This window comes from Nicotiana sylvestris, chromosome 4, assembly GCF_000393655.2.
Source record: "Nicotiana sylvestris chromosome 4, ASM39365v2, whole genome shotgun sequence".
Taxonomy (NCBI): Eukaryota; Viridiplantae; Streptophyta; class Magnoliopsida; order Solanales; family Solanaceae; genus Nicotiana; species Nicotiana sylvestris.
In genome coordinates, this window is record NC_091060.1 from 103527327 (window position 1) to 103555055 (window position 27729).

Consider the following 27729-nt stretch of genomic DNA (forward strand, 5'->3'; position numbering starts at 1 on the left):
AGTGAGGTGAGAATATCAAAAGAGGGTTATTTCTTTTGAGTGTTGTAGTGGTCTTTGGAGTATTTACCTCCGACCTACAAAGTGTAAAATTCCTTACTATAGTGATATCAGTTGCTCCTCTCGGGGTCGTGGTTTTTTCCCTTATTCAGAAGGGTTTTCCACGTAAAAATTTTGGTGTCATTGTTACTCTTTTATTCTTGTTAATTACCGTATCTCGGTGCTACATTATTATTCCGCTTTATTACCGTGAATATTATTTTGGTAAGGGGTTTATTCCCAACATATATTTCCAACAAAACGATTCTGATTCGCAGCAAAACGCGTCAATGTTTTGATATTCCCAATGGATTGTGGGATTGTTCCACTCAAATTATTGGCTGATAAAATCAAAACTTGCAATTTGGAAAGTTCTCCTAATCTATCAGGAATGACACCAGATAGAGAGTTAAGAGAAAGGTCAATCAAAGTTAAGTTGCCAAAGTTCACAATTTGAGTGGGGAATTCACCTTGAAAAACATTTGCAGAAAGTTGAAGCTCCTCCAAAAGATTAAATTTTCCAAGACTGGTAGGAACTGAACCAGAAAAATTGTTGAAGCTAAGGTTCAAACTCTTGAGTGAGTTCAATCCATCCAACTGCAAGTCAACTTTCCCATTCAAGTTACTATGAGAAAAGTCCAAAGACTCCAAATTTCCAAAACCAGTGAAATTAGGCAAAGAATCCTCCAATCTGTTCCTACTAAAGTTCAACCCTATAAGCCCCCCACAACCAGTGATGAACCCATCTGGGAGTGAGCTTAAATTGTTCTGGGAAACATCAAGGGACTCCAAAGTATTAGTTTGACAAATAACAGGCAAGAAGTCAGAGCTAGAAATTGAAAACAATGAAAAGGAGATGTTTGTTATGGAAGAATTATCATTAGAATTGCAAGAAATTCCTTTCCAAGAACATGGGTTTGAACTTTTATTAATCCCATCCCATACAAAAGAAGTAGCAGTATCATTCTGAAGCATATCATAAATCTTTCTCATGGTATTAATTTGGTCAGTGTGCAATTGGGAACGCACCAAATGAAAAAAGAAAGACAAGTATAGAACAGAAATGAGATAGACATAGTTTATGATCATTGTGGCTTGGATTGATTAATTTTATGGTTCCAAGAATTGAAGTTACAAACATTAGTAGGCAATTTTCATGCAGAAGAAGCCATAAAAAAACGAGAAAGATCAATCAACATCAGTCGTGAAAGACCTTGACTTATGTATGTTTATCTTCTGCATGTGTATCGACAGTTAAAAGATTTTTTAGGTTATAGAGCAATACATGGATTAAGTTGTACTGATAGTGTAAAATTTGTTTACACAAAGCTACATTGGCATGATACTCAACATTCATCAGTTGCCATTTGTACTCTATATTCAGATATCCGTCCGGCATTGGAGGAGCTCCTATTCATGATTTATCTAATTCTGTGAACCATATGCAACTGCAGGAGCGGACCTAGAGCCTAGAATACGGGTTCCCGGGAACCCAGTAATTACTTTTACATAGACCCCGTATTTATATTAAGAAATTCACTAAATATTTGTAAATATCTAATTGTAAATCCAATTATAATTGCATATTAATCTAAAATTACGGTAGGAACCCATAAGTCTCAAATCCTAGCCTGGATCCGCCATGCAAGTAATCTATACTCAATTCTAAATAAAAATTTTAAACTTGCCGCCTTTTTTTATTTATATTGTCAATATCTTGATTTTGGACATAACGTAAATCAAAAAGCAATCATATATATACACATGAGTTTCAGAAGGTATAGCTAGTTATCCCAAGCCCCGATGGCATAACATTGACGTTAAGCGTAAATATAATGTGATGACCCAAAGGGTTATCTTGTGTTTTAGAATCCGAATTCGGGTTTCGAGGCCTAAAAAACCTCATTTTCTTTCTCCTCGATTTGCGTGTTCAATCCGGGCGCGTTTCCGGAAAGCCTTTATGTGAAATTTAAGAAAAATATTGAAATTTACCTTTAAAATTGATTAAAGTAGACTTTGGTCAACGTTTTTGGTAAACGGACCCGTGTTTGACGATCCCGTAGGATCCATAGTAAACTATGGGACTTGGGCGTATGCCAGGAACCGAATTCCGAGGTCCCTAGCCCGAGAAATGGATTTTTGAAGAAAATTGTTTGTTGGAAAATATAAGAATTTTTAGAAATGGTATAGTGTGTAATCTCGTTGGTATCGAGCCCGTATTTTGGTTCCGGATCCCCATACAGGTTTGATATAGTATTTAAGTCGTATCTGGGAAATTTGGTGAAAAATGGAAGAAATTTGATATAATTCGAACCCTTGGTTGAGAAAATAGAAATTTTGAACTATCTTGAGAATTTCATGAGTTTTGGTGCTAATTTTGTTGTTTAAGATGTTATTTTGGCGATTTGATCGCATGAGCAAGTCCGTATGATATTTTTAGACTGTGTGCATGTTTGGTTTGGAGCCCCGAGGGCTCGTGTGAGTTTTGGATAGGCCACGGGGTGTTTTGGAACTTAGGAAATATTGCTAGTATGCTTCAGCTATTACATCTCGCAATTGCGAGATCAGGCTTGGCAATTGCGAGCTTCACGGGCTTGGCAATTGCGAGCCTTTCATCGCAAATGCGACCAAAAGGATGGGCTAGCATGTTCGCTTCCTTCGCATTTGTGAAGTCAACAGGGAGGGTCAACCTTCGCAATTGCGACAAATTATTCGTAATTGCGAGAGTAGCAGACATGCAGCAGGTTCGCATTTGCGAAGCCTGTCTCGCATTTGCAATCTTCGCAATTACGAAGCTCTTGTCACAAATGCGACATCTGCAACTGATCAAAACATCACTTGGACGGGATTTTGAACTCATTTCTCAAATTTTAAACTCTAAGCTCTCATAGGCGATTTTCCAAAGGAGAGTTCTTCCCCAAATCATAGGTAAACGATTTCTAACTCATTTTCTTTAATATTTTTCATCTTTTTACATGATTTCATCTCAAAATCTATGGTTTTTCATGGGAAATTGGGTGTTCTTGAGTAGAATTTAGGAATTCCGAAATTTGGGGATTTAGACCTCAAATTGAGGTTGGATTTCAAAACCAATTGCATATTTTGGTGAATGGGTGAATGGGTAATCAGGTTTTGGTTCGAACTTCGAGTTTTGACCAAGTGGGCCCGGGGTCAGTTTTTGACTTTTTGGGAAAAACATTGGGAAATCTATACTCATGCATCTAGAATTGGTTTATTTAGCGTCAATTGATGTTAATTAGTTAGTTATGCATAGATTCGGACGGTTTGGAAGTGGAAATCAAAGAAAAAGCGGTAATTGAGGCTTGATTTTTGGCTGTAGAATCGAGGTAAGTGTTTGGTCTAACCTTAACTTGAGGGATTAGGTATTGTTATCTTATTTGCTATGTGTTAATATTGAGTACGACGTATAGGTGTGGTGACGAGTATCTATACGTTGATGTTGAGCATGCAAGTGAGTCTTAAATTGTGACCGTTGTGATTCTTACTATGTACTATTCATGCCTAAACTGATAATTCTCCATGTTGAACAAGTCTTTTGATAATTTTCTTGGCATTGGATAATTGTTAAGTATTGACTCGTGTTGAGGCTTACATTGTGAAATTAACTGTTGAAACGAGATTGGTTATAGCTGATTCCCTTGCCGGGATATTATTGTTTTTATTGTTTGGGTGAGGAGGAGTGTAATGCACGAAGGATGATGTCGTGCACGATATTGTGAGAGAGTGTTAAATGCACGAAAGGTGATACCGTGCCATATTCAGTGAGTGTTAATGCATGAAGGGTGATATCGTGCCATGATTATGAGAGAGTTAATGCACGAAGGATGATGTTGCGTCGTTTCTGTTGATTTTATGGTGAGGACGAGAGTAAAATCACGAAGGTTAATGTCGCGCACGTGTTACTGTGTTATCATTTCTGATGGTTCAAGTTTGATATTTACCTTACTTCTTTACTTTATTACTGTTATGATATGATATTCCCCTCAGCATATTTTCCTTCCCGTCTTTATCTGTTAAATTCCTGTTATTATTGTTTCTCGTATATGATTTAATTGTACGGGTTATTTTGTTGTCGTGTCCTAGCCTCGTCACTACTTCGGCGAATTTAGGCTCGACACTTACCAGTACATGGTGTCGGTTGTACTGATACTGCACTCTGCACTTTCTGTGCAGATTTCGGTACCGGACCTTGTGAGTAGTGTTGAGGTTGCTGCCTTCGGTCCACGGGAGACCCAAGGTACATCTGTCGGCGTCTGCAAACCCTGGAGTCCCCCTTTTTCCCTATTTCGGATTATCTGTCTCTTTCCCTTTCGAGAACAGTTGTAATTCTTTAAGCCGGTATTTATAGAACTTCTTAGACATTTGTGAATTGTGACACCAGATCATTGGGGTAAACATGTATTGGAGTATTTTGAATTATATAACACTTCCGCACTTTAAATCTGTTTAGTTTTTGTTATTATTTATTTATGTTTAGGTTAATTGTTAATGTGTTAAAACCGTAATTGTTGGTTTGCCTAGCATTTAAGAGTTAGGCGTCATCACGATCCCCACGATGGAAAATCCGGATCGTAACATAATCTAACAATAAATATGATAACATTCTGTAGTATTAAAATGAAACAAAATATAGATGGACAACAACAACAACAACGCCCCAGTATAATCCCACAAGAAATATAGATGGACGAAATACAAATTAAAGATTTACATAATTGAATCAACGAATTTAGAATTGGTTCAAGTCCAAATTAAAGCTAGTTTTGCGGGGTGAGTCACTGTCGAAGGAAATAGACATGACATAGAAAAGAACAAAAGAACGTCTAGACATTTCTTGCAATTAGTCCTCCTATTCCTATATCGTGTTTGACGGGGTTGGGAGTCGTGTTTAATAAATGTTTTTTCTTAATTATTCCAAAATACTTACTAGACTTTGACTGGTTCTAAGTCGTGCTTTTGAGGATTCTTCCACTATAGAAAATTTAAGGCAAATATATGAAATGAGTACATGCAGCAATATGTATACCACAAACATGGTAAGAATATGTTCACAATTATTATAAGAGCATTATGTTTTCTTTAATAGAATAATCAGTTAATTGAAATTCGATAATTAAGCTTCATTAGATGCTTGTCAAAATAATAAGACTTTTATTTGTTAACTCTTCTAAAGGTTGTAATTTTTGTGCTAATTATATTTCTCCATTACTTAATTTATGGGAGGATATATTTGTTTTTTTATATGTGATAATATAGTTGTACATAAATTAGTCATGATGCAAAACTGAAACTTCTTCGAAACTCGTCTCGTCTTGGTATATTTTCTTAAAGGTAATGTGTTTGTGCAAGGCACGTGATATTTTTAACGTTTTTCGACGAAGTAAAGCTCGTTTATGTTAATTTAGCATTTCTTTAAGAGAAAATTCGCTCTTTTAGTGTTTGTATACCCTATATCTCACCTTCATATGAGCAAATGTTGAAAAGAGTGATTTTTTTCTATGAAATAAAAGTTCGATCGATGAAATTGGAGAAACAATTCAATCTTCAAGCTAAACGTTGTTGTTGTGCAATCAGAGATATGAGAATAATGGACAAAGGTAGATCTAATTGTCAACTGCTCTAATAAAGAATACTCCTATGATGGATCAACAATGTTATATTTTCTTAATTTTCCATTAAAAAAATAAGCTGAATCTTCAAAAATTGCATGAACCAGAATTTGTTTGATCATTAGATTGACGAATAAAATGATCACTTCCAACTAATATGAAACAAGATCACTCAGCTCAAGAACGATAGGTACGATATTCTAGTATTTTCTTAATCCATTACTCTCTCCGTTCATTTTTACTTTATCATTTTTCGCATATCAAGAGAAAAATAATTTATTTTTCTTATTTTGCCCTTCGCATTAATTACTCATTCCAAATCTATTAAAACTATAGACAGACTAATATATATGAATATTATGGTAAATTATGCACTTTATTTATTATTTTTTAAATGACGTGAAAAGTTCAAAGTGAACAACTAAGAGTGAGTATATATGAATTTCTAGTTCCTGTCACACACGTGTGGTTCATTATATGCCTTTATTTCTAACTCATGTCTACTTCCCACGTTACCATTATTCGTTCGTGTGAGTTTTAACGTATGACAAAGGCTGACCAGTTCAATTCTTCCTACTATTTTCAATAATAATGCAGACATACGCGTTTTCCAAAATTTCCATCTTTTATTAAGTATTTTCTCGTTTCCGATTAGTCAAAAGTGGGGTCTACACCTTGTGGAAATAGCATAAGCTTTTTCGCAGTTGATGAAGTAAGGCAGTGTTTGTGTCTATTCCTGTGTCAGTCAACCTAAGAATAAGAAGAAAATAAAGACAACATGAGAAATTTCCACACCGTCTTCCCCACGACTCGAGAGAATCTGTTTGTACAAAAAGGTAAAATACCTTAAATCCCTCCTAAATTTGACACAAATTATTAGTTACAACTTTAAATTATTGGTAATCTTAATTACTCCCCTCAACTTGGCATATTGAGAGCCATTACCCCTCTGGACGCTGACGTGGCAAAAAATGTGGGTGCACTCGCCTGCCACGTGAATTTTTCTGTATATGTGGGATTTTTTTGAAAACTAAAATATATTTTTATCTTTTTAAGAATGTTACTTTTTTAGATAATTATTTTCGAATATAATTTATAATAAAACTCGGATAGAACTACATTATTTAGGCTAAACTTTTTTATTTGGCTAAATATAATAAAATTTTAGTTAATCTTTTTTTTTTTGAAAAATATTGGATTTTTCTAATAGCAATGCAAATGAAAGCAAGACTATTATGAATGGAATTTAGAATTTGTTTCCAATAGATTGAATTATTTATTTTCTATTTCATTTGAAAAAAGTCGAAAAAAAACTGAAATTAAAATAATGACATATTCCAGTTAATTTTGTAAAACCTGAATCAAAATGAAAGAAAATTAAGGAGCAAGTGAATACTCCTACTTGTGACTATAATTTTGTTGAGTAGGTTGATTCTCATTCATGATCGAAGAGATTAAGAGTAGAAGAAGAATGAAAACAGGGCAAGGAGAAATCGATGGCTTCTAGATTGATCTAATTAACAATGAAGCTCTATTCTAAAAAGCTATTGTAGCTAATAATATATACAACTTTCAAACCGACTAAATTAACCAACCAACTAACTACAATGTACAGCTAGTGTCCAGCTCAACATTAGTACATTGTAGTTTATCTATCTAGTTCCTTTACACTTTCCCCCTCCCCTCCCCCTCCCCCCCCTCCCCCAAGCTAGGAGAGATGAAGATATTCTTCATTCCTAGCTTGGATAGTAGATAACACTGTTGAGCAATATGAAGGCCCTTAGTCAAGATGTCAGCATGTTGCTCTGATGATGGCACATAAAGGGTGTCCACTAGACCTTAATGAATCTTCTCCCAAATGAAGTGACACTTAATGTCTATATGTTTAGTCCGCTCGTGGAACACAAGATTGACAGAAATCTGTATGGCAAGCTTGCTGTCACTGTGCATAAGAATAGGCAAATGTAAGAAAACTCACAATTCTTTGTATAGACCTATGAGCCAAACAATCTCTACCACAGTAGTTGCAAGACTCGTGTATTCAACTTCATCTGAGCTTCTAGAAATGGTTGCCTACTTCTTGGATCTCCAAGATATGAGAGAGTCTCCAAATTTGATCAAGCATCCTATAACTAAATTTCTGGTGTTGGGGCCCTGTCTACATCACAAAAGGCCTGAAGTGTAGGAGAGTTGTGAGATGAAATAAGGATACCAAGGTCGGGTGCCTGTTTGACATATCTCACTACCCTGATGGCTGCTTCCATGTGAGAGGCTTTAGGAGCATGCATAAATTGGCTCAAAATTGCATAGCAAAAACAATGTCTGGCTTAGTGATGGTCAAGTAAAACAGTCTGCCTATAAGTCTTTGGTAGCTACTAGGATCCTCTAGCGATCGATCAGAGGATGAGCCAACATGAGCATCAAATTCACTACTGGTAAGCTTCTGATTCAACTACACCGGTGTACCAAGTGGTCGAGCACTTACAAGTCCCATGTCTAAGATTAATTCCAGAGAATATTTGCGCTGATGCATCAATATACCTCCATTACTTCTAGTAAATTCTATCCCCAAAAAATATCAGAGCTCACCTAAATTCTTGATCTTGAAATTGTTCTGCAGAACAACCTTTGGGACATTAATGAGCTCAAGATCATGTCCAGTGATTAAGAGATCATCCACATAAACCAGAATCACCACTAGTTTGTTGCCTGATTTTTTGGTGAGCAAATAATAGTTTAAATGACTCTGTGTATAACCATAATCAATCAATGTTGAGATCAAGTTAATGTTCCATTGCATGGATGCTTGTTTAAGTCAATAGAGGGACTTGTGTAACCTGCATACTTGATGTTTGCCAGCTTCAGAACTGAAATCTTGAGAAAGGTCCATGTATACCTCCTCATGTAAATCACCTTGCAAGAAGTCATTGTAGACGTCCATTCAACCTTCAGCTGCAGCTAAAGGAACAATTACTCTAATAGTGACCATTTTGAAAATAGGAGAGAATGTTTCTTGGTAGTCAATTCTGTGACGACCCGACTAGTCGTCTCATGAGTTACCGCTCCGTTTCCCACATTTCATCTTCTTTACGCTTCGTTATCCGTGTTTTATGTGGTCGGGTTGATTAGTTCGAGTTCGGAGAGGATTTGGTAAGAAATGAGACACTTAGTCTCTTTTAAGAAGGCTTAAGTTGGAAAAGTCAACTGGATATTGACTTATGTGTTAGAAGGCTCGGGAGTTAGTTCCGATAGTTTGGTTAGCTTTGGGAGGTGATTTGTGACTTAGGAGCGCGATCGAAATGGGTTTTGGAGTTGTAGAGAAGATTTAGGCTTGAATTGGTGTAATTGATATTTTGGCAAATTCCGGTTGATAGGCGAGATTTTGATATAGGGGCCGGAATGGAATTCTGAGAGTTGCAGTAGCTTCGTTATGTCATTTGGATGTGTGTGCAAAATTTCAGGTCATTCGGACGAGATTTGATAGACCTTTTGATCGAAAGCATAATTTAAGAGTTCTTGGAGTTCTTAGGCTTGAATCCTATGTTAAATTGGTGATTTGATGTTGTTGTAAGCGTTCCGAAGTGTTGAACAAGTTTGAACGATGTCATGGGATGTGTTGGTACAATTAGTTTGGAGTTTTGGGGGTCCCGGGATGTTTTAGGCCGAAAATCATAGCTGTAGCAGGTCTAGGAGGGTTGCAGGCCCCGGAACTCACCCACGCGGTCCGCACAAAAATGAGTGCACCCGCGGTGAGTGCAGTGTGGACCGCACAAAAGCGGGCGCGGGCGCGGTAGGCGTCGCGCAGACCGCACAAAAGTGGGCACGGCCGCGGTGAAGAACCTTCCCGCTGGACCAAGTTCGGAAGCTCATATCTTTTGATCTACAAGGAAATTTGAGGTGATTCAAAAACGAAAGTTGTAGCCCTTCGTGTCTAGTTTCTAGAAAGATAAACATATTGCAATTTAGACATATGTATAAATAGCTATGGCCAAAATACCAAAGCCTATAAATATGAGGTTTTGGGTTTAATTTAATATTTTGACCTAGAGAGCTCGGATTTTGGCGATTTTTCGAAGGTTTTTCAAGAAATTCATCGGGGTAAATGATTTTAACTCATATTTCTCTAGAATACATGAATCTATCACTGAATTCATCATTTAATTCGTGATTTGGGATGGAATTTGGGAAGAAAATGGTGAAACCTTTCAAAAATACATAATGATGATTTTAAGGACCAAATGGTATTGGAATTGGATAATTTTGGTATGGAAAGACTCGTGAGGGTATGAGGATTCTCAAAATGTAAATTTTACCCGATTCCGAGACGTGGGCCTGGGGCTCGGGTTTTGCTAATTTCGGGATTTTTGATATTTTTCAAATGTTCTCGCTTGGGCTTTGTTCCCTTAGCATATTGTGAGGTATTCGTTCTGATTTTGGATAGATTCGACGCGTGTGGAGACCAATTCAAGGGGCAAAGGTGTCGCGAGCTAGAGAATTAGCCAGTTTGAGGTGAGTAATGGTTGTAAATGATGTCCTGAGAGTTTGAAATCCCGGATTGCACATCGTAGTGCTATATTGAGGCAAGATACGCGCTGGATGATGAGTGTGGGGTCTTTTACTACTGGGGATTGTTACTTGGTCTGTCCTGATTGATGATTTTACCGAATATCTGACTGAAATTCATTTGTTATCATCATGATTTGGACTTCGTGCCAACTATTTGAACCCTTCGGGGATTTTTATCACTGTTTCCTCACTGCTTGACTTATTATTTGAACTCAGTCCTATTGATATCTACTGTTTTACAACCTCAGCCACTTTTACTCAGATTTGAAACTTAAATGATATTTCTACATCATGTTTTGGGCTGAGAACTACTGTTTTACTAATGGCAAGGGGCTTGTGATGATTTTTGGACTGAGTGAGGCCGAGGGCCATATGTGAGAATATGCTGAGTGATATGAGGCAGAGGGCCTGAGATACTTTATATGCCATGAGGTGGCTCGAGTGATATGAGGCCGAGTGCCGAGTGATGATGCCACGAGGTGGCTTGATATAGCGCTTGGGCCGTAAGGGGCCCCTCCGGAGTCTGCACACCCATAGTGAGCGCGGGTACCCATTGTTCTGAGTGATTGATGATATGACCGAGGGGCTGATATGAGTGATTGTGAGGTAGCCCGAGGGGCTGATACTATTCTGAGAGTGAGCCCAGGGGCTGATACTGTTATGAGTGATTGATACTAAGCCCGAGGGGCTGATACTGTACTAAGAGTGAGCCCGAGGGGCTGATACTATGCTGAGCGATTGATACTGTGCCCGAGGGGCAGATTTCTACTTGTTATTTACCTGTTAAATTACCTGTTTTACTTGTTTTAAAAAAAAATATCATTTGATTTCTTCACCGATTTACTGTTTTAAGTGATTTTACTGCTTGATATGGAATTGCTTTGTGCCTTTACGTGTTTTCATATTTTCAGCCATTATTTATAATTATTACTCACTGAGTCAGAGTACTCACATTACTCCTTGCACCGTGTGTGCAGATTCAGGTATAGCAGAGTCTGCACTTGAGCGCTGATTCCTTCCAGGCTAGGCGGTGATTTGGAGTTACGAGGTAGCTGTTGACGTCCGCAGCTCCTTGTCTCTCTTATCCTCTATCATTTATGTTTTCTTCAGACTGTTGTATCGGATTCCGTACTTTGTAGACCTATAGCATATTCTGTAGTAGCTCATGACTTGTGACACCCCGGTTTGGGCTGTGTCGGGATGGTTTTTACTGTTGTTTTCGTTAAATTTCACAATTTATGAGTATTATATTATATGTTATTACTGTTTATGATGAGTAACTATTTAAAATAGGTGTTCTGTTTTGGTCTGGTTGGCCTTGTCTTCACAAGAGGCACCATCACGACCGGATTCGGGAATTGGATCGTGACAAATTTCCTCCTTTTAATTGTAACCCTTGGCCACTAACCTTGCTTTAAATCTTTCCACTTCACTATTTACTTGATCTTGTAAATCCATTTACACCATATGGCCTTCTTCCCCTTAGGTAGTGATACAACCTCCTAGGTCTTATTTTCTTCCAATGCTTGTATCTCAAATTTTATTGCTTCTATTCACTTACTATCTTTGGCATCCTCTAATATGATCTGGGCTCATGGATGCTAGAGGCATGCACCACAAATTTCAGGTGGGGTTGACCAGATGATCATAGTTGACCACTGTTGAAATAAGATAAAGGCATGTTTTACCACTGTATGTCCCTTGCCTTAAGTTACATAGTCTTTGAGCAAGATAGGAGGCTTTCTGACTCTCTCTGATTGCTTGATTGTATTATGTATGGGCTTAATATCAACAAGTGGCTCCTAAAAAATGGGAGCTAAAGACGGAACATGTACATCCTGAGCTGGTGAAAGAGAGTCTACAATGGGCAATACTTCTTGATGTTGTACTTGTTGTTCAATGGGATCAATGATAAACCTGTCTACCTCTATCTCAGGTTCCCTCAACACAGGTGATTGCTAGCCTGAATGAAATAACAAGTAGTCTAGGTTGGAAGAGACAATTTGTGTAGGTGTTGGCGTATGAATGTGATGCATGGAACTATTAGGCAAACTAATAGGACTGATATGTTGAAAATGGAAGATGTCCTCATGAAATGTGACATCACTACTAACAAAAATAGATATGTTAGTTACATCATACAGCTTATACCCCTTTTGATTTGCAGCATATCTTAGTAAAATAGATTTGACTGCCTTTGGGGCAAATTTATCCTTCTTTCTGACATCTGTGGCATAACAAAAACATCCTATAACCCTTATGTGCAACAAAGAAGGTGCTTTCCTATAGCCAAGCTCATAAAGAGAATTATTTTCCAGTACTACAGATGGCAACCTATTAATAATATATACAACCCCAATGATGCATTCACCCCAAGATCTAATAGGTAAGTGTCCCTGAATTCTTATTACTCTAGCTGTCTCTAATATATGTATGTTCCTTTTCTCAACCACTCAATTTTTGTGGAGTGTAAGGGCAAGAGCTTTGATGAACAATTCCATTAGTTTTGAACAAATCACTACAATTAGAGTTGAAGAATTCTGAGCCATTGTCAGATCTGAATACCTTAATTTTCTGACCAAATTGAGTAGCCACCATCACAGTAAAATCCCTCAATAAAACTACTACATCAGGTTTAAGATGCCGAAAATAAACCCATAGTCATCAATCAATGTCAGAAAATACCTCATTATATTATGTGTTGGCACCTTATAAGGGCCCCATACATCCATATGTAAGAGAGCAAATATACTATCTCCCTTGCTAATACTATTTGGAAATGGAACTCTTGTTTGTATTGCTAAAGGACATACTTCACAATGGGTAATACAAAATTTATCACTATTCTCAAAAGTAGTGAATTTCCTAAGAACAGATATGGGAACGTGGCCCATTCTCTTATGCCAAAATTCTACATGTATACTACTTATTTCTCCCATAAACTTCATATCTTCAAACTAAACTGTCTTATTTCGTGAACACGGAACACACAGCCCATCTTCCTTTCTATCAATCTCCTCCACTCTCCCAGTGAAGAGATCATAAAACACACAAAACCAGGAAATAAAGTGAGGTAATAGTTCAAATCTCTTGTTACTTTTGATACAGACATGCGATTGAACTTAAAAATTGGACACACAACACCTCTTTGAGGACTTCACATCCTGTCAATGAGAAATTTCCAATCTGAGAGACACCTGTTGAATCACCAGTTGGAAGTTACACCTGTCTAGAATTTGCAACTGTAGGATTTGTAACTGATACACCGGTGTTCAACATGGATTTATTACCAACCATGTGGTTATTTGCCCTAGAATCCACAATCCATTTCAAGTTAGTTAATGCAAAGATAAAGGTTTACATGTCAAATTTACACTTGCATCATACATGTTTGCCTTCTTTAATAAGGTTAAGATTTGACTATATTGTTCCTTAGTGAAGAATGGTGCTACTGGTATATTCATGTGACCAGCTGACTGTTGACCATAATCTCCCCCAAGTTGACCTTCCTTTTCCCTTTGAAATCAGCTGGATAACTTATCACCTTATAGCAATTTTCTTTCGTATGGCCTTTGATCTAACAAACCTCACATTTCATCAGTTGGAAGCAATTTTCCCTATTGTGTCTTTTCATGTTACAATAGTCATAGTACATATTGTAATTTTTCCTATTCCTCTATCCCACTCGTATGCCTCATTTTGCTATAAATAAGGTTGTTGGTTCAGTGCCTTTTCCTCCCAAATTTAGCATTCCAGGAATAGCTCTCTGACTCTCATCTTGCACTAGCATAGCATATGCTTGATTTACACTAGGAGTTGGTATCATCATTAGGATTTGACTCCGTGATTGACTATATGAGTCATTAAGTCCCATTAGAAACTGCAGTAACCTATGATTGCGCAGATGAACCACATACTCCTTAGATTCATCACAATTACAAGAAGAAAAAACAACAATTGAATCCATTTCATCCCAAAGGCCTTTTATTTTTGAGTAGTAAACAGAAGTAGGTGAAACACCTTGTGTTAGTGTACAAATTCCTCGAAGCAAATGATAGATTCTCGTCAGGTTAACTTTGTCAAATCTCCCCCGAAGATCATTCCAAACACGAAATGCATTTGAACTACAGAGAATTCTACTATGTAAATTTGCACTTACATTGCTGGTAAGCCATGAAATCACCATTGCATTACAACGATCCCACTGTTTCACCAGATCTCCTCTGTAATCTTCACGTCGCACTGATCCATCTATGAAACCTAGCTTATTCTTCACTAGCAAAGTTACTTTCAAGGCTCGACTCCACAACAAGTAGTTCTCAATCCCGACCAGTTGAATTCCAATCTGAACGGTTCCAGGAGTTTCGCCGGCACCAAGGAATAAAGGATAATTGTGGTCAATCACCACTGAGCTACCATCGGTGACTACACTTGAAGTATCACTCATATTTGCAGTAAATGTGTCCTCAATCTCCATTGAATTCAAAAAATTAGGTTTTGCTTGCTACACTATCTCTGAACTCCTCATTTTTCACTGTCAATTCTGTGAAAAATCCCTCAATTCAATAGCTAGTTAGCTCTAATACCATGATAAATGGACTTTGGGCCTAACTTAACCTCAGAAACTAGCTTATGAGGTGAGGATTGCCCAAGACCATATAAGAAAACCAAGAACCTCAAATCCCAACAATTTGGGAAAGATCAACACCCCCTCATGCCCAGGCCTGCAAATTGGAGCACATAAATGGGGGGCCAACATCTGTAATAATAACTGGGATAGGCCTGGCTTTAATACCATCTTATCTTGGCTGATCTTAGCCATGATCGAAGAGATTAAGAGTAGAAGAAAAATAAAAACAAAGCAATGAGAAATCAGTGGATTCTAGATTGATACAATCAACATGCAATTACAGAATGAAGCTTTATTCTAAATAGTTATTGCAGCTAACAATATATACAACTTTCTAACCAACTAAATTAACCAACCAACTAACTATAATGTACAATTGGCCCCTGCTAGTGTCCAGCTCAATATTAGTGCATCGTAGTACATCTATCTAGTTCCTTTACAAATTTCTCGTAAACTTATAAGCCAGTACTATTTACTTCTACGGAATGAGTCGAGTGAGAGAGACTATACTATTCTACACATAATATTATTTTTATCTTCCTATACAAAAGAAAAAAGAAATTACTTTTATCTTTGTGCACCTATTTTCCGTCCAAATCTTTTTCCTTAGGGTTACTATTGAGTTAAACTAATTCAAAAATATATTTAGTGATATGGTCTTATTTGGATCAAACGCACGAACTTTGTTAATGCTAAACTTTGTTCCCATATACCAATAGTTACAATTAGGGAAAATGGTCAAAATTGCTCCTTTACTATTGCTTATCGGTTGCTTGTGCCACCCGTTATACTTTTCGACCATTCTCCTCCCTGCCGTTAATGAAGTTTGAAAAAATACCCCTAACCCTAACGTTTTGACACTGTGGCAGCTGACCACATCAATTTTATCCAAATCAGTTGCCATGTCAGTGGTCCCACTAAATTAAAACCCCATAATACCCATTTCATTCCCGTCTCCCACTCGTGATCCGTGACCCATTTTCCCACTAAATAAATAAGATAGACACGTCCAAATTAACAATGAGGGTCATTTGGTATGCATCCATTTGATAGAAACGAGAGAGAAGAGTGTGGAAGATTCAAAAGAAAATCCTCTTTTTTCAGTGTTTAATACTGTCCAAGGTAAGATTTTCCCCCAAAATCTGAACTTTTCTACTAGTTTCATATGCTTGTTGTTTATAAATGAAGCATTTTTGTCTTAGGGTTCGCATTTCTTTTATGTTAAAGTTAGGGTTTTTAGACTATGCTTCGTGGTTTAAGGTTTTTCTTTGACTGTATTTTTTTTCGTTGTTTGTGTTTGCATGTGACTTTCACCTTTATACCCTAATTATTTGTCTGATTCTATTGGTCGGTTAGGGTATATTGGTGGAATTGATGATATTTGGTACTTATTTTAGAAGAACTTTCTCTTGTTTATGGTTTCAAGTATGTGTGGTCCCTTTTGTTTTTTAAAGAAGGGTCGATTAGGGTTTTTTAACTGAAAACGGATTTGAGCTATTTGTTAATAGCTGACTCGTTCTTATTTGGTACCCTGTTTTACCTGCATTTACTTTGAAGATGATGCTCATGTGGGTCTCTTACATATATGTTTTGTCCTTATTTTATTGAGGCGGGACTCTGACAAGAGAGTTTGCTTTGATGGTAAGCAACCTCCACTTTCAACCAAGAGGTTGTGAGTTCGAGTCTCCCCAAGAGCAAGGTGGGAAGTTCTTGGAGGGAAGGATGTCAGAGGTCTATTTGGAAACAGTCTCTCTACCCCATGGTGGGGGTAAGGTCTACGTACACACTACCCTCCCCAGACCCCACTAAGTAGGATTATACTGGGTTGTTGTTGTTGTTGTTGTTATTGAGGTGGGACTCTAAGTTTGATACTTTATTATGTGGTCCCTCGTATGCATGTTTGTGCCCGTTTCTTTATCATAGTACCTCATTTAATTTTGTTTCTTTATTTATCTACCTCTGTACCTTTTCCTTATTCCTTTTATTTATAAAACTGTTTTGTTTATTCAAGCTTTCCCTTATATGTTTATTTATTATTTCTGTACTTCTTGTCTTTGTTACTTCTTTATGCATTTATTATGGTAGGCTGTAATAAATTTATTCATGGTTACTATGCAACCTTTTATAGATGGTACTAGTTGAGTTAGTTTTTCATCATGGTGGGGAATGGACTAGTAAGCCATGCCCGATGTATAAAAAGAAGTATGTGCACATCAAAAAAGGTTTTGACTCACAGAAATAAAGATTTTGACTCTGACTTGTTCTCTTATGCTGATTTAGTTGATGAAATAGATGGGGATGTTGGGATTAGGACTCTATTAGACTTTATTAGTGAACAATGTAATGTTATTAGTTTGTTTGTTGTAGAAGAGTGTGAACCAGCAATTGATGTACCTAATATAGTCTCACACGGTATAAGTTGAAGCTACTACTAATTGTAGTGATAATAATAGTGAGGATTAATTCTGATTCTCCTAAATTAAGTTCTGATGAATTGGAGCAACTTTTTTTTACAAAAGAGGAGGAACATCAATGATAATTTAACTAACTAAAAAGAGTTAGATAGGTCAATGACATTTAAAGATATACCTGAAGCTAGGAAAATGTCAACATGTATTCTTTTGCAAATGGATGTGACTTGCAGCAAGTTAAAAGTGACTCAACAAGGTTTAGGTACATCTGTGTTGGTGACTGCCCCTTTGTTTTCCATATATCTAAGGATTTTTCAGGGGGTGGGGTTAAATTCAAGACTTTAGAGCCTGAGCACACATATGAACCTGTATTTGAAAATCAAAGAGTTGATGCAAATACAATAGCTGCTTACTTTAAAAAAAGGCTTGCAAGATAACCCCAAAGTTAAGGTTGGAGAGATGAGGGCAAGCTTGAAAGCTGCATTTAATGTAAATGTTAGTGAATCTAAGTGGAAAAGGGCAAAGAAAATGATTTTGGAGAAACTTAAAGGTAGTTTAGATTAATATAATAAGCTTATTGTCTATGTCAATAAATTAAAACTTAGCAATTTTGGGAGTGATGTGATAATTAACTTATCAAAAGATGCTCTTGAATAAGGCAAAATGAGGTTTTTAAGGATGTATATTTATTTTCAAGCAATGAAGTCTGGGTTTAAGAGTGGTTTGAGACCTTTCATTGGATTGGATGGAACATTTTTTAAAGGGAAGGCTAAAGGTCAACTGTTGGTGGCTATTGGTCAAGATTCTGCCAATCATATTTATCCATTAGCTTGGGCTATTGTTGACAAAAAAACAAAACTTACTTGGAAGTGGTTCTTAGGTTACCTACAGACTTCACTAGACCTCAAAATGGGCGAAGCGATCACATTTATATCAGATATGCAGAAGGTATATACTGTTTATTTGTACTATTATTTTCAGTTGTTTTGTTAGTTTCTTTGTACTGTTATCTGATGATATTTACTGATATTTGTAGGGGTTGATTGACTCAATCCAAACTATTCTTCCAGAGTCACACTTCAGATTTTGTGTAAGATATATAGAAGCAAATTGGTGTAAGAGATGAGGTTCTGGTAAGTTCAAAAAATTTCTTTGGTAGGCTGCATGGAGTACTTATGAAGAGGACTTCAAAGATTAGATAAAGAATATGAGTCAAGTAGATGATGATGGAAAGGAAGCTGTTGAGGATTTGTTGAAGTATCCACCAAAATATCGGAGTAGGGCATTCTTTGATACTGTTTGCAAGAATCAGTCTGTAGACAACAACTTGACTGAGTCATTTAACGAATTGATCTTGCAAGCAAAGCGCAAGCCAATCATTAAGATGCTTGATGATATTAGAATCAAGGTGATGAATATGATTAATGAACGTGAAGCTGAGGTGATGACATGGGGAAATGAGTACAATCCTAAAAGCATAGAATTGTACAACCAATTCACGAGGATTGCATTGAAGTGTCATGTTAATGGCAGTGCAGACAATGGATATGAGGTGACTGAAAGTAGTGACAGACACATTGTGAATCTGAGGTTAAAGAAATGTACCTGCATGTCATGGGATCTTTGTGGCATTCCATGTCCTCATGCAATCTGTGCATTATTGCACAAGAAAGTAGACTTTCTAAGTCAGATTCATTGGTACCTTGCCAAAGAGACTTATCTCCAAACTTATTTACATAAGTTACCACCAGTAAGAGGAGAAAAGTTCTGAAAAATTGACCCTTCACAATACATGGCTCCACCTCCTTTGGTAAAGATGACTGGGAAATCAAAGGTTAAGAGAACGAGAGAGAAAAAATAAGGAAATTAATAGTAAAGGACAATGATCTCAGTCAAGGAAAGTGAGGGTAATGACATGTAACAATTATGGTGAACCTACACACAATGCTAGAGGGTGTGTAAAGGTAATTAATACCATAACTTTTTCTATCATTCTTTTTGTTTCAATATCTAATCAAAACTTTCTGTCTTACTAACAACATTCTAAAGGAAAGCAGCCCATTAGAGGAAAGAAGAAGGGAAAACAGACAAAGAGGAAGAGAACTTTACTTGATGAAGATGATGATGAACAACCCAGATCTCCCTCTCTTTCACCAGTTCCATAAGAAGCCACTGATGAGGAAATTCCTCTGTCAGCCCCTCATCCAAGCCAGCTTACTCAAACAAGTCAATCTAGAAACTTGTTGTTCATGCCAACCCCTTCAGTACAGAGGAAAGAACCAAGCTGCAGTGCCTTTCCAGACTTCCACTACCCAGACTTTGACCCTGACCCTAAGCCTGAAATAGCTATAAGGCCAAGAAGTATCTCTGAGGCAAAGACTAGGCTACAATTGAGGCAACTACAAAGTACAACAATTGGAACAAGGGCAATCGAATTTTTTGGTGATGCCACTAGTGTGAGTGAGCTATCAAACCTACCATTCTCACCAAAGAAGCCGCAATGGAAGGGAAAAAATGCTATTATTGGTAACCAACTTAGCAAGCAAAGATTGGCCAAGTTGAAAGTAAAGAAGGGTAATGGGAAGAACCAGACTTAAAGAAATCTGATGTTCTAGAATGTGGATCTACTAAACTCTACTATGGTTGTATATTTTTGGTTGTGATGTAATTACTATTAACCAAGTAAACTTGTTAAACTTGTGTGGCTGTTTAGTTAGTGACCTGTTCACTCGGATGTCATGTTATCACCTAGTTGTGTAAGTTTTTGGGGTGATAATGTGACATCCCCTTGTTGTGGTTTAATGTAGTTTGAATGTTTAGTTGGGAAAACTTGATGTCATATTGTCACTTATTTGTGTAAGTTTTGGGGTGATAATGTGGCATCCCCTTGTGATGAATGAAATGGGAGTTTATGAATTTAAATGTCCCTTTCATTGTTATTCATTATCCAACTATTAGGATAATAAATGGTTTAAGTGTTCGTTTATGAGTTATAGATGTTGTCCAACCCCTTAAACACATATAATTTGTGAAACTATCCAGATTTTGTTTAAAAATTATTTTGTGAAACTATCCAGATTTTGACATAATTGGTGTTGTGAAACTATCCAGATTTTGAACTAACTGGTGTTGTGAAACCGTCCATATTTTGGACCCAAATGGTATTATGAAATTGTCCAAATTTCGGATCAAAATGGTGTTGTGAAACTTTCCATAATTTTTTTTACATAACTACTATGTTCATCAACCCATAACATCAACTAATAATATAGCAGGTTCATCATAAAAGAACTGACACCTTCTAAGATTACATTAACTAATATAAGCTCTAATGTAAATGATTACAAGCTCATATATTGGAATTACATTAACTAATTGACAACTAATATATTGGAATTATATTAACTAAGATTACAAGCTTTAATGTAAACGATTCAAAACAACATACATAACACCTTCTCTTCCAATTTCAAACAAGAATAAAATTGACAACAAAACATATTCATTAGCATCATGAACAAGATTCACCAACATTCACTTCATCATCGACGTCGCAACGAATCCAACAAAAAGTGCCCATGAGATCTTAAGTATCATCCTCGTCTTCAAAACCTTCTCTTCCAATTTCATTACTTTTATAGCTTCAGCTTTGTATAGAGCCTCCATGGCAATTAATTCTTCTTTCAATTTATCCCTATCATTTTTAATTGCTTCCCAAGATGATGTTATATCTTTAGTTGTAACCAAAACACTGTTCAACGAGATTTCATCTTCCCATTTAAAATAACCACAAGAATGATTCTGTCGAAGACAAAAAAAGAGAGAAGAAACTAAGATCGTTATTATTAGAATATAATTTAGAGCAAACAAATAATAATTTAGAGCTTTTGTTACACAATCACTAACCTTAAACTTCAGACATTTAAAAAATCGCCTTCCAGGATTTAATGGAGTCGTTGAAGTGAAGTGATTTGCATAGATGCCACAACGACACCTAATTTGGAAAAAACATCTTCCTTGCGGCATTAAAGACTCGGGAAAAAGATTGTGGTCGTCTGAGCCCTAATTCGTGGGAGACAAGAATAAAATGGGTGTTGTGGGGTTTTAATATTGTGGGACCGCTGACATGGCAGCCGACTTGGATAAAATTGATGTGGTCAGCTGTCACAGTTTTAAAACGTTAGGGTTAAGGGTATTTTTTCAAACTTCATTAACAGCATGGATGAAAATGGCCGAAAAGTATAACGGATGACACAAACAACCAATAAACAATAATAGAGGGGCAATTTGACAAACTTCCTTCACTAGTCCGGTCCACCGAGTCTACGTTTGTTGTTGTTCCTTTTCCAATACAAAAACAGTAAAGTCCAGTCAACGCCCCCTCCCCACACAACAAATGCCCAACAAATTTCCCTTTCCCCATTCTCTCTCTTTTTCCATATGAAATACTACAACACTTGATCCTTTTCTTTCCCCTCATTTCTTTCAATTCCCAAAACCATCTGAAACTGAAACACTATGCAAGCTTAACTCGTACATAGATTTTCTTGATACCCTTTCTTATTTTCTTGAAGTTTTCAGCTTCCAAATCATCTTCTTTACAAAGCCAAAATGAACTTAAGGTATGCCCCCCATATAGCTTATATAGTTATATTCTTGTCTTTTCCTCTTCAGCTAGTGTTTTCCCAATTGCCCACTGACCAAATTAATGCCATGAGAAAGGTCTATGATATGCTTCAGAATGATACTGCTACTTCTTTTATATGGGATAGGATTAATAAAAGTTCAAATCCATGTTCTTGGAAAGGAATTTCTTGCACTTCTAATGATTCTTCCATTACCAAAGTTTCATTTTCATTGTTTTCAATTTCTAGCTCTGAGGTCTTGCCTGTTATTTGTCAAATTAATACATTGGAGTCTCTTGATATTTCTCAGAACCATTTGAGCTCAATCCCAAGTGGGTTTATTATTGGTTGTGGGGGGGTTACTGGCTTAAAATTATTGAACTTTAGTAGGAATAAATTGGAGGGTTCTTTGCCTAATTTCACTGGTTTTGGAAAGTTGGAGTCTTTGGACTTTTCTCATAATAACTTGAATGGGAAAGTTGACTTGCAGTTGGATGGATTGAACTCACTCAAGAGTTTGAACCTTAGCTTCAACAATTTTTCTGGTTCAGTTCCTACCAGTCTTGGAAAATTTAATCTTTTGGAGGAGCTTCAACTTTCTGCAAATGTTTTCCAAGGTGAATTCCCCACTCAAATTGTGAACTTTGGCAACTTAACTTTGATTGACCTTTCTCTTAACTCTCTATCTGGCGTCATTCCTGATAGATTAGGAGAACTTTCCAAATTGCAAGTTTTGATTTTATCAGCCAATAATTTGAGTGGAACAATCCCACAATCCATTGGGAATATCAAAACATTGACACGTTTTGCTGCGAATCAGAATCATTTTATTGGAAATATACCCCTTGGCTTAACCAAGAACCTGAGGAATTTAGACCTCAGCTTTAACAGTTTAACTGGTATAATACCTCAGGACCTGTTATCCCCAATGAACTTGCAGTTTCTTGATCTGACTTCCAATAAGTTGGAGGGACCTGTTCCTACGAACTTGTCGATAAATTCAATCAGGTTGAGATTGGGCCAAAATGCTTTGAATGGGTCGATTACATCTGTTTCTTTTGGAATCCTTCAGAGTTTGACCTACTTGGAGCTGGACAACAACCAGCTAAGTGGACCAATTCCTTCTGAATTGGGGAAGTGCCAAAACTTGGCGCTTTTGAACTTAGCCCAGAATAAGCTGAGTGGTGTTATTCCAGTAGAGTTGGGTGATATTTCTAATCTTCAGGTACTGAGTCTTCAGTCCAATAACCTAGTTGGGGATATTCCGAGTAAAATTTCGCAGTTGAATAGATTGCAGAAGCTCAATATGAGCTGGAATTCATTGAATGGCTCCATACCAAGTTCAATAGCCAGTTTGAAAAACCTCACAAACTTGAATTTGCAGGGGAATAAGCTAAGTGGTCAAATTCCGCCTAACATTAGTAACTTAAATTTGTTGTTAGAACTCCAACTTGGAGGGAACCAACTTGGTGGGGTGATTCCAGCAATGCCGCTAAGTTTGCAGATTGCTTTGAATCTCAGTCACAATCTCTTTGAAGGACCTATACCAATTACTCTATCTAGATTGACTTCATTGGAAGTTTTGGATCTCTCTTACAACAGGTTCTCAGGTCAGATTCCCGACTTTCTGACTAAAATGGGAGGCCTGACTAGGTTGGTGCTTTCAAACAATCAACTCTCTGGAGTTCGTCCGGAGTTTGGAAGCTTTGTCATTGTTGAGACAAGTGGAAATAGGGATCTGATCAATCCTTTCCCGATCACTCCACCTGAAGCTGCAAAAAAGAGAAAATCTATAGTTATTGCAGTTGTTGTCCCAATAGCAGGCGTAGCGGTAATTGCCCTTTTCACCTTGATTGCTATTTCAATATCTAGAAGATATTACAGGATTAATGATGATCATTTTCACTCGGGAGAGGAAGGTTCTCAATCCCCTGTCATCCAGGGAAAGGTTTTGACTGCAAACAGCATTCACAAGTCTAATATAGACTTCACGAAAGCCATGGTAGCAGTGTCTGATCCCTTAAATGTTGTGTTCAAGACAAGATTCTCGACCTACTATAAAGCTGTTATGCCGTCGGGGACAACCTATTTTGTCAAGAAGCTTAATTGGAGTGACAAAATATTTCAGTTGGGAGGCCATGAACTATTCGGGGAAGAGCTCAAGAATCTCGGAAAGCTGAATAATTCAAATATCATGATTCCACTAGGCTATCTTTTGGTTGCCGATAGTGCTTATCTCTTCTATGAGTTTGCCCCTATTGGCACCTTATATGATGTTCTTCGTGGTAGCTTGGGATACTCGTTGGATTGGGCAAGTCGTTACAGCATCGCTATTGGAGTGGCTCAGGGTTTAGCTTTTCTACATGGATGCAACTCCGGTCCAATCCTACTCCTCGATCTTTCCAGCAAGAGCGTTCTCTTGAAGTCCCAGAATGAGGCTCAGATAGGAGACATTGAACTCTACAAGGTGATCGATCCTTCAAAGAGCACAGGAAGCTTTTCTGCTGTTGCTGGTTCTGTCGGTTATATTCCTCCAGGTAATGAACTATTACTTGGTTAAAGTTAAAGATCCTTCAACATTGATTTATATTCCTCATTTTCCATGATCTGACGTTCTTGCATGTGACATGTTCCGGAAGAAAATATGATACATTCTTTGTCATAACAGCCATGCCATGCTTAAAAAAATGTGTTTCGTGTGAAATTTTCATACAGTTATTGTTGTTTTCAGACCAAAGACTGCATTATATCCGCCTACTATACGATTTTATGTGATACCATTTGATTGTGCATAAGCATAAGATATTAGTTGACCGTGGATTATATAAGTAGTAGGTGAAAATAAATGCGAAAGGAATAGTTAAAAAGTAAGTAATAGAGAAAACATTATTTCAAACCTTAAGTATGATTAGTTCATTGGATTCTCGAAACGGTGTTGAACTATCTTTCGATATCTGAAATGAAACAGCCTGTCAGTGTAAATTAGAGAGTGAGGGGTATAATAAAATGTCTTTTCCCAGCTTTACATCTATAACATGAGAAGCCTCAAAGTTAAGCATATATTTAGTGATGCATGCATTTCCTTTTCTGTAACAGAATATGCATACACAATGAGAGTCGCAATGGCGGGAAATGTATATAGCTTTGGAGTTGTCCTGCTGGAATTGTTGACAGGAAGGCCTGCAGTTAGTCAGGGAACTGAGTTAGCCAAGTCGGTGTTGAGCGACTCTGAGCAGCACAACAAGTGGGATCACATTCTTGATTCTAGCATTTGTAAGACGTCGCTCAACGTTAGGAGCCAGATGTTAGCTGTCCTCAAAGTGGCTCTAGCTTGTGTTAGTATCTCACCAGAAGGCCGGCCTAAAATGAAGAGCGTGCTTCGGATGCTTCTCAATGCAAGGTAATCGGGTGTCAAATTAAACAAAAGTAATGAGCGCGAAGATGGTTTTTCTATTAACTTGCTTTTCTTTCTGTTTTGGGGAGGAGCCACGAGCAGTGAATGGGTTGTGAACTATGCATAATATGCCAGTTTTGCCAGTTTATATATATTAATATACATGTAGGTATATGATAGTAGCTACATAACTTTGAATATGATCTTAGTTCTCATTGTAACATAGTCCATTTTTCTTGTTCATGTGTAATATGTATAAAAGGTCTTTTGGGAATGGATCCGATTTAACTTCTTTCATATAAAAGATCACCTCTTTTACCCAGTTGCGTTCCGCGTCTTTATATATGGAGGTGTTTGACTGGCCACAAAGTCCAAATGAAACAAAGACTTGTTATATATCCGCAATTAGCACTTAAACCCAAATATAGTGCGGAAAAACGACAATAATTTAGGTTTAAACACATTTGGCCGACTCCCTAAAAATAATTAAACCCTAACCAAATATACAAAATATTATATATCAGAAGCGAATAAAATATATGTATACAATAATATACAAAATGTATATATTTACCGTCCACAATTTTTAAATGCTGTTGTATTATGTAAAAATTTCGAACCACATTTTAGCATTTGGCTCAACAAAAGTTGGGGAAATTTGTACAATAAGGATATTTCAATGCAACCATTTAAATTTTGACTTCATTTTAAAAGGTTGAACAAAAATACATTCGCGATAAATATTAGGTAGCAAAATCCTAACGAACTTTTTTGTCAGTTTCCTACTTAAGTTATTCGGTGTCCCCAAAACCCTTTTGAACTATATTGCCCTTCATATTAAAACCCCCTTGTTGATGACCTGACATAACGTGTGTAAATACTCGCTTGCGAGCGCATGGCACATGAAAAAAATTATCAAAATGGCCACCTGACAGAATATAGTGGCTAATTAGCCTAACTCTTTTTCAAATTTATTTTTTTAATAAATATCCTCCGTATTTCAGTTATATCCATCTTCCTTCTCATTTATTCACCATTCTACCTTTTTTTTTCACCTTCTTCTTCATTTTTTTCCGGTTCTCCATATGAGTTTCTTCTGGAAAAATTTCTCCCTCTCTTGTTTTAGTCTTCTTTCATGTCTTACGTATATTATTGAAAGAATATTAATTTAAATCTTTTTATTAAACTCAACACCTTGTAAAAACTAAACTTGGATTTTATGATGCCAAAAGAGGGAAGATATTGCATTGCATAATTGAATTAAATAATTTGCATAATCAAATAAAGATGATGTGGGGGGAAATACAGATTCAGGGGAACTCTCTTTGAGGTTCCTTAATGTGCACTAATTAAGGGGGAATGCAGAGAAGGGGGAATGCAGAGATTCATGGGGAAACTTAAGGACTTAAGGTCTTTCTGGTTCGCTGCCTGGTTCTATATGGCTTTATATAAGATTTTCAACTATGAGTTTGTCATCATCAAAAATTGAGAAATTGATAGGTTACAAGTACTTTGTTCTATAGGTCATAAGTACTTTATTTTATGTTTTAATGATCTAACAAACTGATGTTAGGCTAGAAACCTGTGTTTTAGTCGTAGTATTATATTCCAATTACTGCATTTTTACGTGTGTTTGAGCTCAAATGATAGTGAATTACACTTAATACGTGTTTTATGCCTTGCAGGAAGTGACCCTGAGCTCAAAAGTTAATTTGGAGCTAAATCGATCAATCTGGAGCTTTGAGGTCTGAGTAAAAGCCCAATATATTAAGCCGAGATCGTGTTCGGAGGTCGTGCATCAAGTCTGGATGTTAAAAGAGGACGAAATAAATTCACTCTAAGAAAATTGCACTGCCGCGCCGCATGGGGCGCCGCAAGGCACGTCGCAGCAGTGTAAATGGCTGCCTGACAAGAAAAGTGGAGGCTTCAGACAAAGTCCACTAACGCACCGCATGGTGCGGCGCAGCTGTACGTTTTTTATAGAGCCAAGTCCTATTTCTTGTAGGAAAGGGTGTTTAGTCTGGGCCCGACCCTACTTGATATAAATACATATAAAAACGCTATTTTGATGATTTTTGACATATCTTAGACCTATGGAGACTATTTCGGAAGGGAGAAAATGTTTGGAGCAATTTCCGGAGGAGATTGGCATCGAATTCTTCATTCCTTCATCTTTGCTTTGTAATTTAATTATGCAAATTATTTGGAAAATTGTTACTATGAGTATGAGTAGCTAAATTCCTAATCTAGGATTTTGATTGAATATGTTGAAGGATGATTTTCTCGTTGTGTTAATATAAATTTGCCATAGTATTATCTCTATTTGTTCAACTACATGCTTATTGTTGTTGATTGAAGGGCCCTCAATTAACTGTTCCTATTTAGTGTGGATTACTCGGGAGAGAGTTCATATTTAGGTAGTTGTTGAATATCATCA

The 27729-nt window shown here is 36.9% G+C and overlaps 4 protein-coding genes across 4 annotated transcripts; 1 reads left to right on the top strand and 3 right to left on the bottom strand.

Moving 5' to 3' along the window:
* Positions 1 to 270: 270 nt before the first annotated feature.
* LOC138889933 (leucine-rich repeat receptor-like protein kinase PXC2) lies at positions 271 to 1029 on the bottom strand. The gene has a single exon (XM_070173280.1). The coding sequence runs from the start codon at positions 1027 to 1029 to the stop codon at positions 271 to 273; it is 759 nt and encodes a 252-aa protein (XP_070029381.1).
* A 12897-nt stretch (positions 1030 to 13926) lies between these two features.
* LOC138889934 (uncharacterized) lies at positions 13927 to 14709 on the bottom strand. The gene has a single exon (XM_070173281.1). It carries the CDS (start codon positions 14707 to 14709, stop codon positions 13927 to 13929), a length of 783 nt encoding a protein of 260 aa, XP_070029382.1.
* Positions 14710 to 20807: 6098 nt separating this feature from the next.
* Positions 20808 to 21299, bottom strand: LOC138889935 (uncharacterized). Its single transcript, XM_070173282.1, has 2 exons — positions 21180 to 21299; positions 20808 to 21074 (listed from the first exon to the last, which is right to left on the bottom strand). The coding sequence occupies exons 1-2, from the start codon at positions 21297 to 21299 to the stop codon at positions 20808 to 20810; spliced, it is 387 nt and encodes a 128-aa protein (XP_070029383.1).
* A 357-nt stretch (positions 21300 to 21656) lies between these two features.
* On the top strand, positions 21657 to 25618 carry LOC104218065 (leucine-rich repeat receptor-like tyrosine-protein kinase PXC3). The gene is made up of 2 exons (XM_070172147.1): positions 21657 to 24435; positions 24995 to 25618. The coding sequence occupies exons 1-2, from the start codon at positions 21885 to 21887 to the stop codon at positions 25300 to 25302; spliced, it is 2859 nt and encodes a 952-aa protein (XP_070028248.1). The 5' UTR covers positions 21657 to 21884; the 3' UTR covers positions 25303 to 25618.
* Positions 25619 to 27729: the final 2111 nt, after the last annotated feature.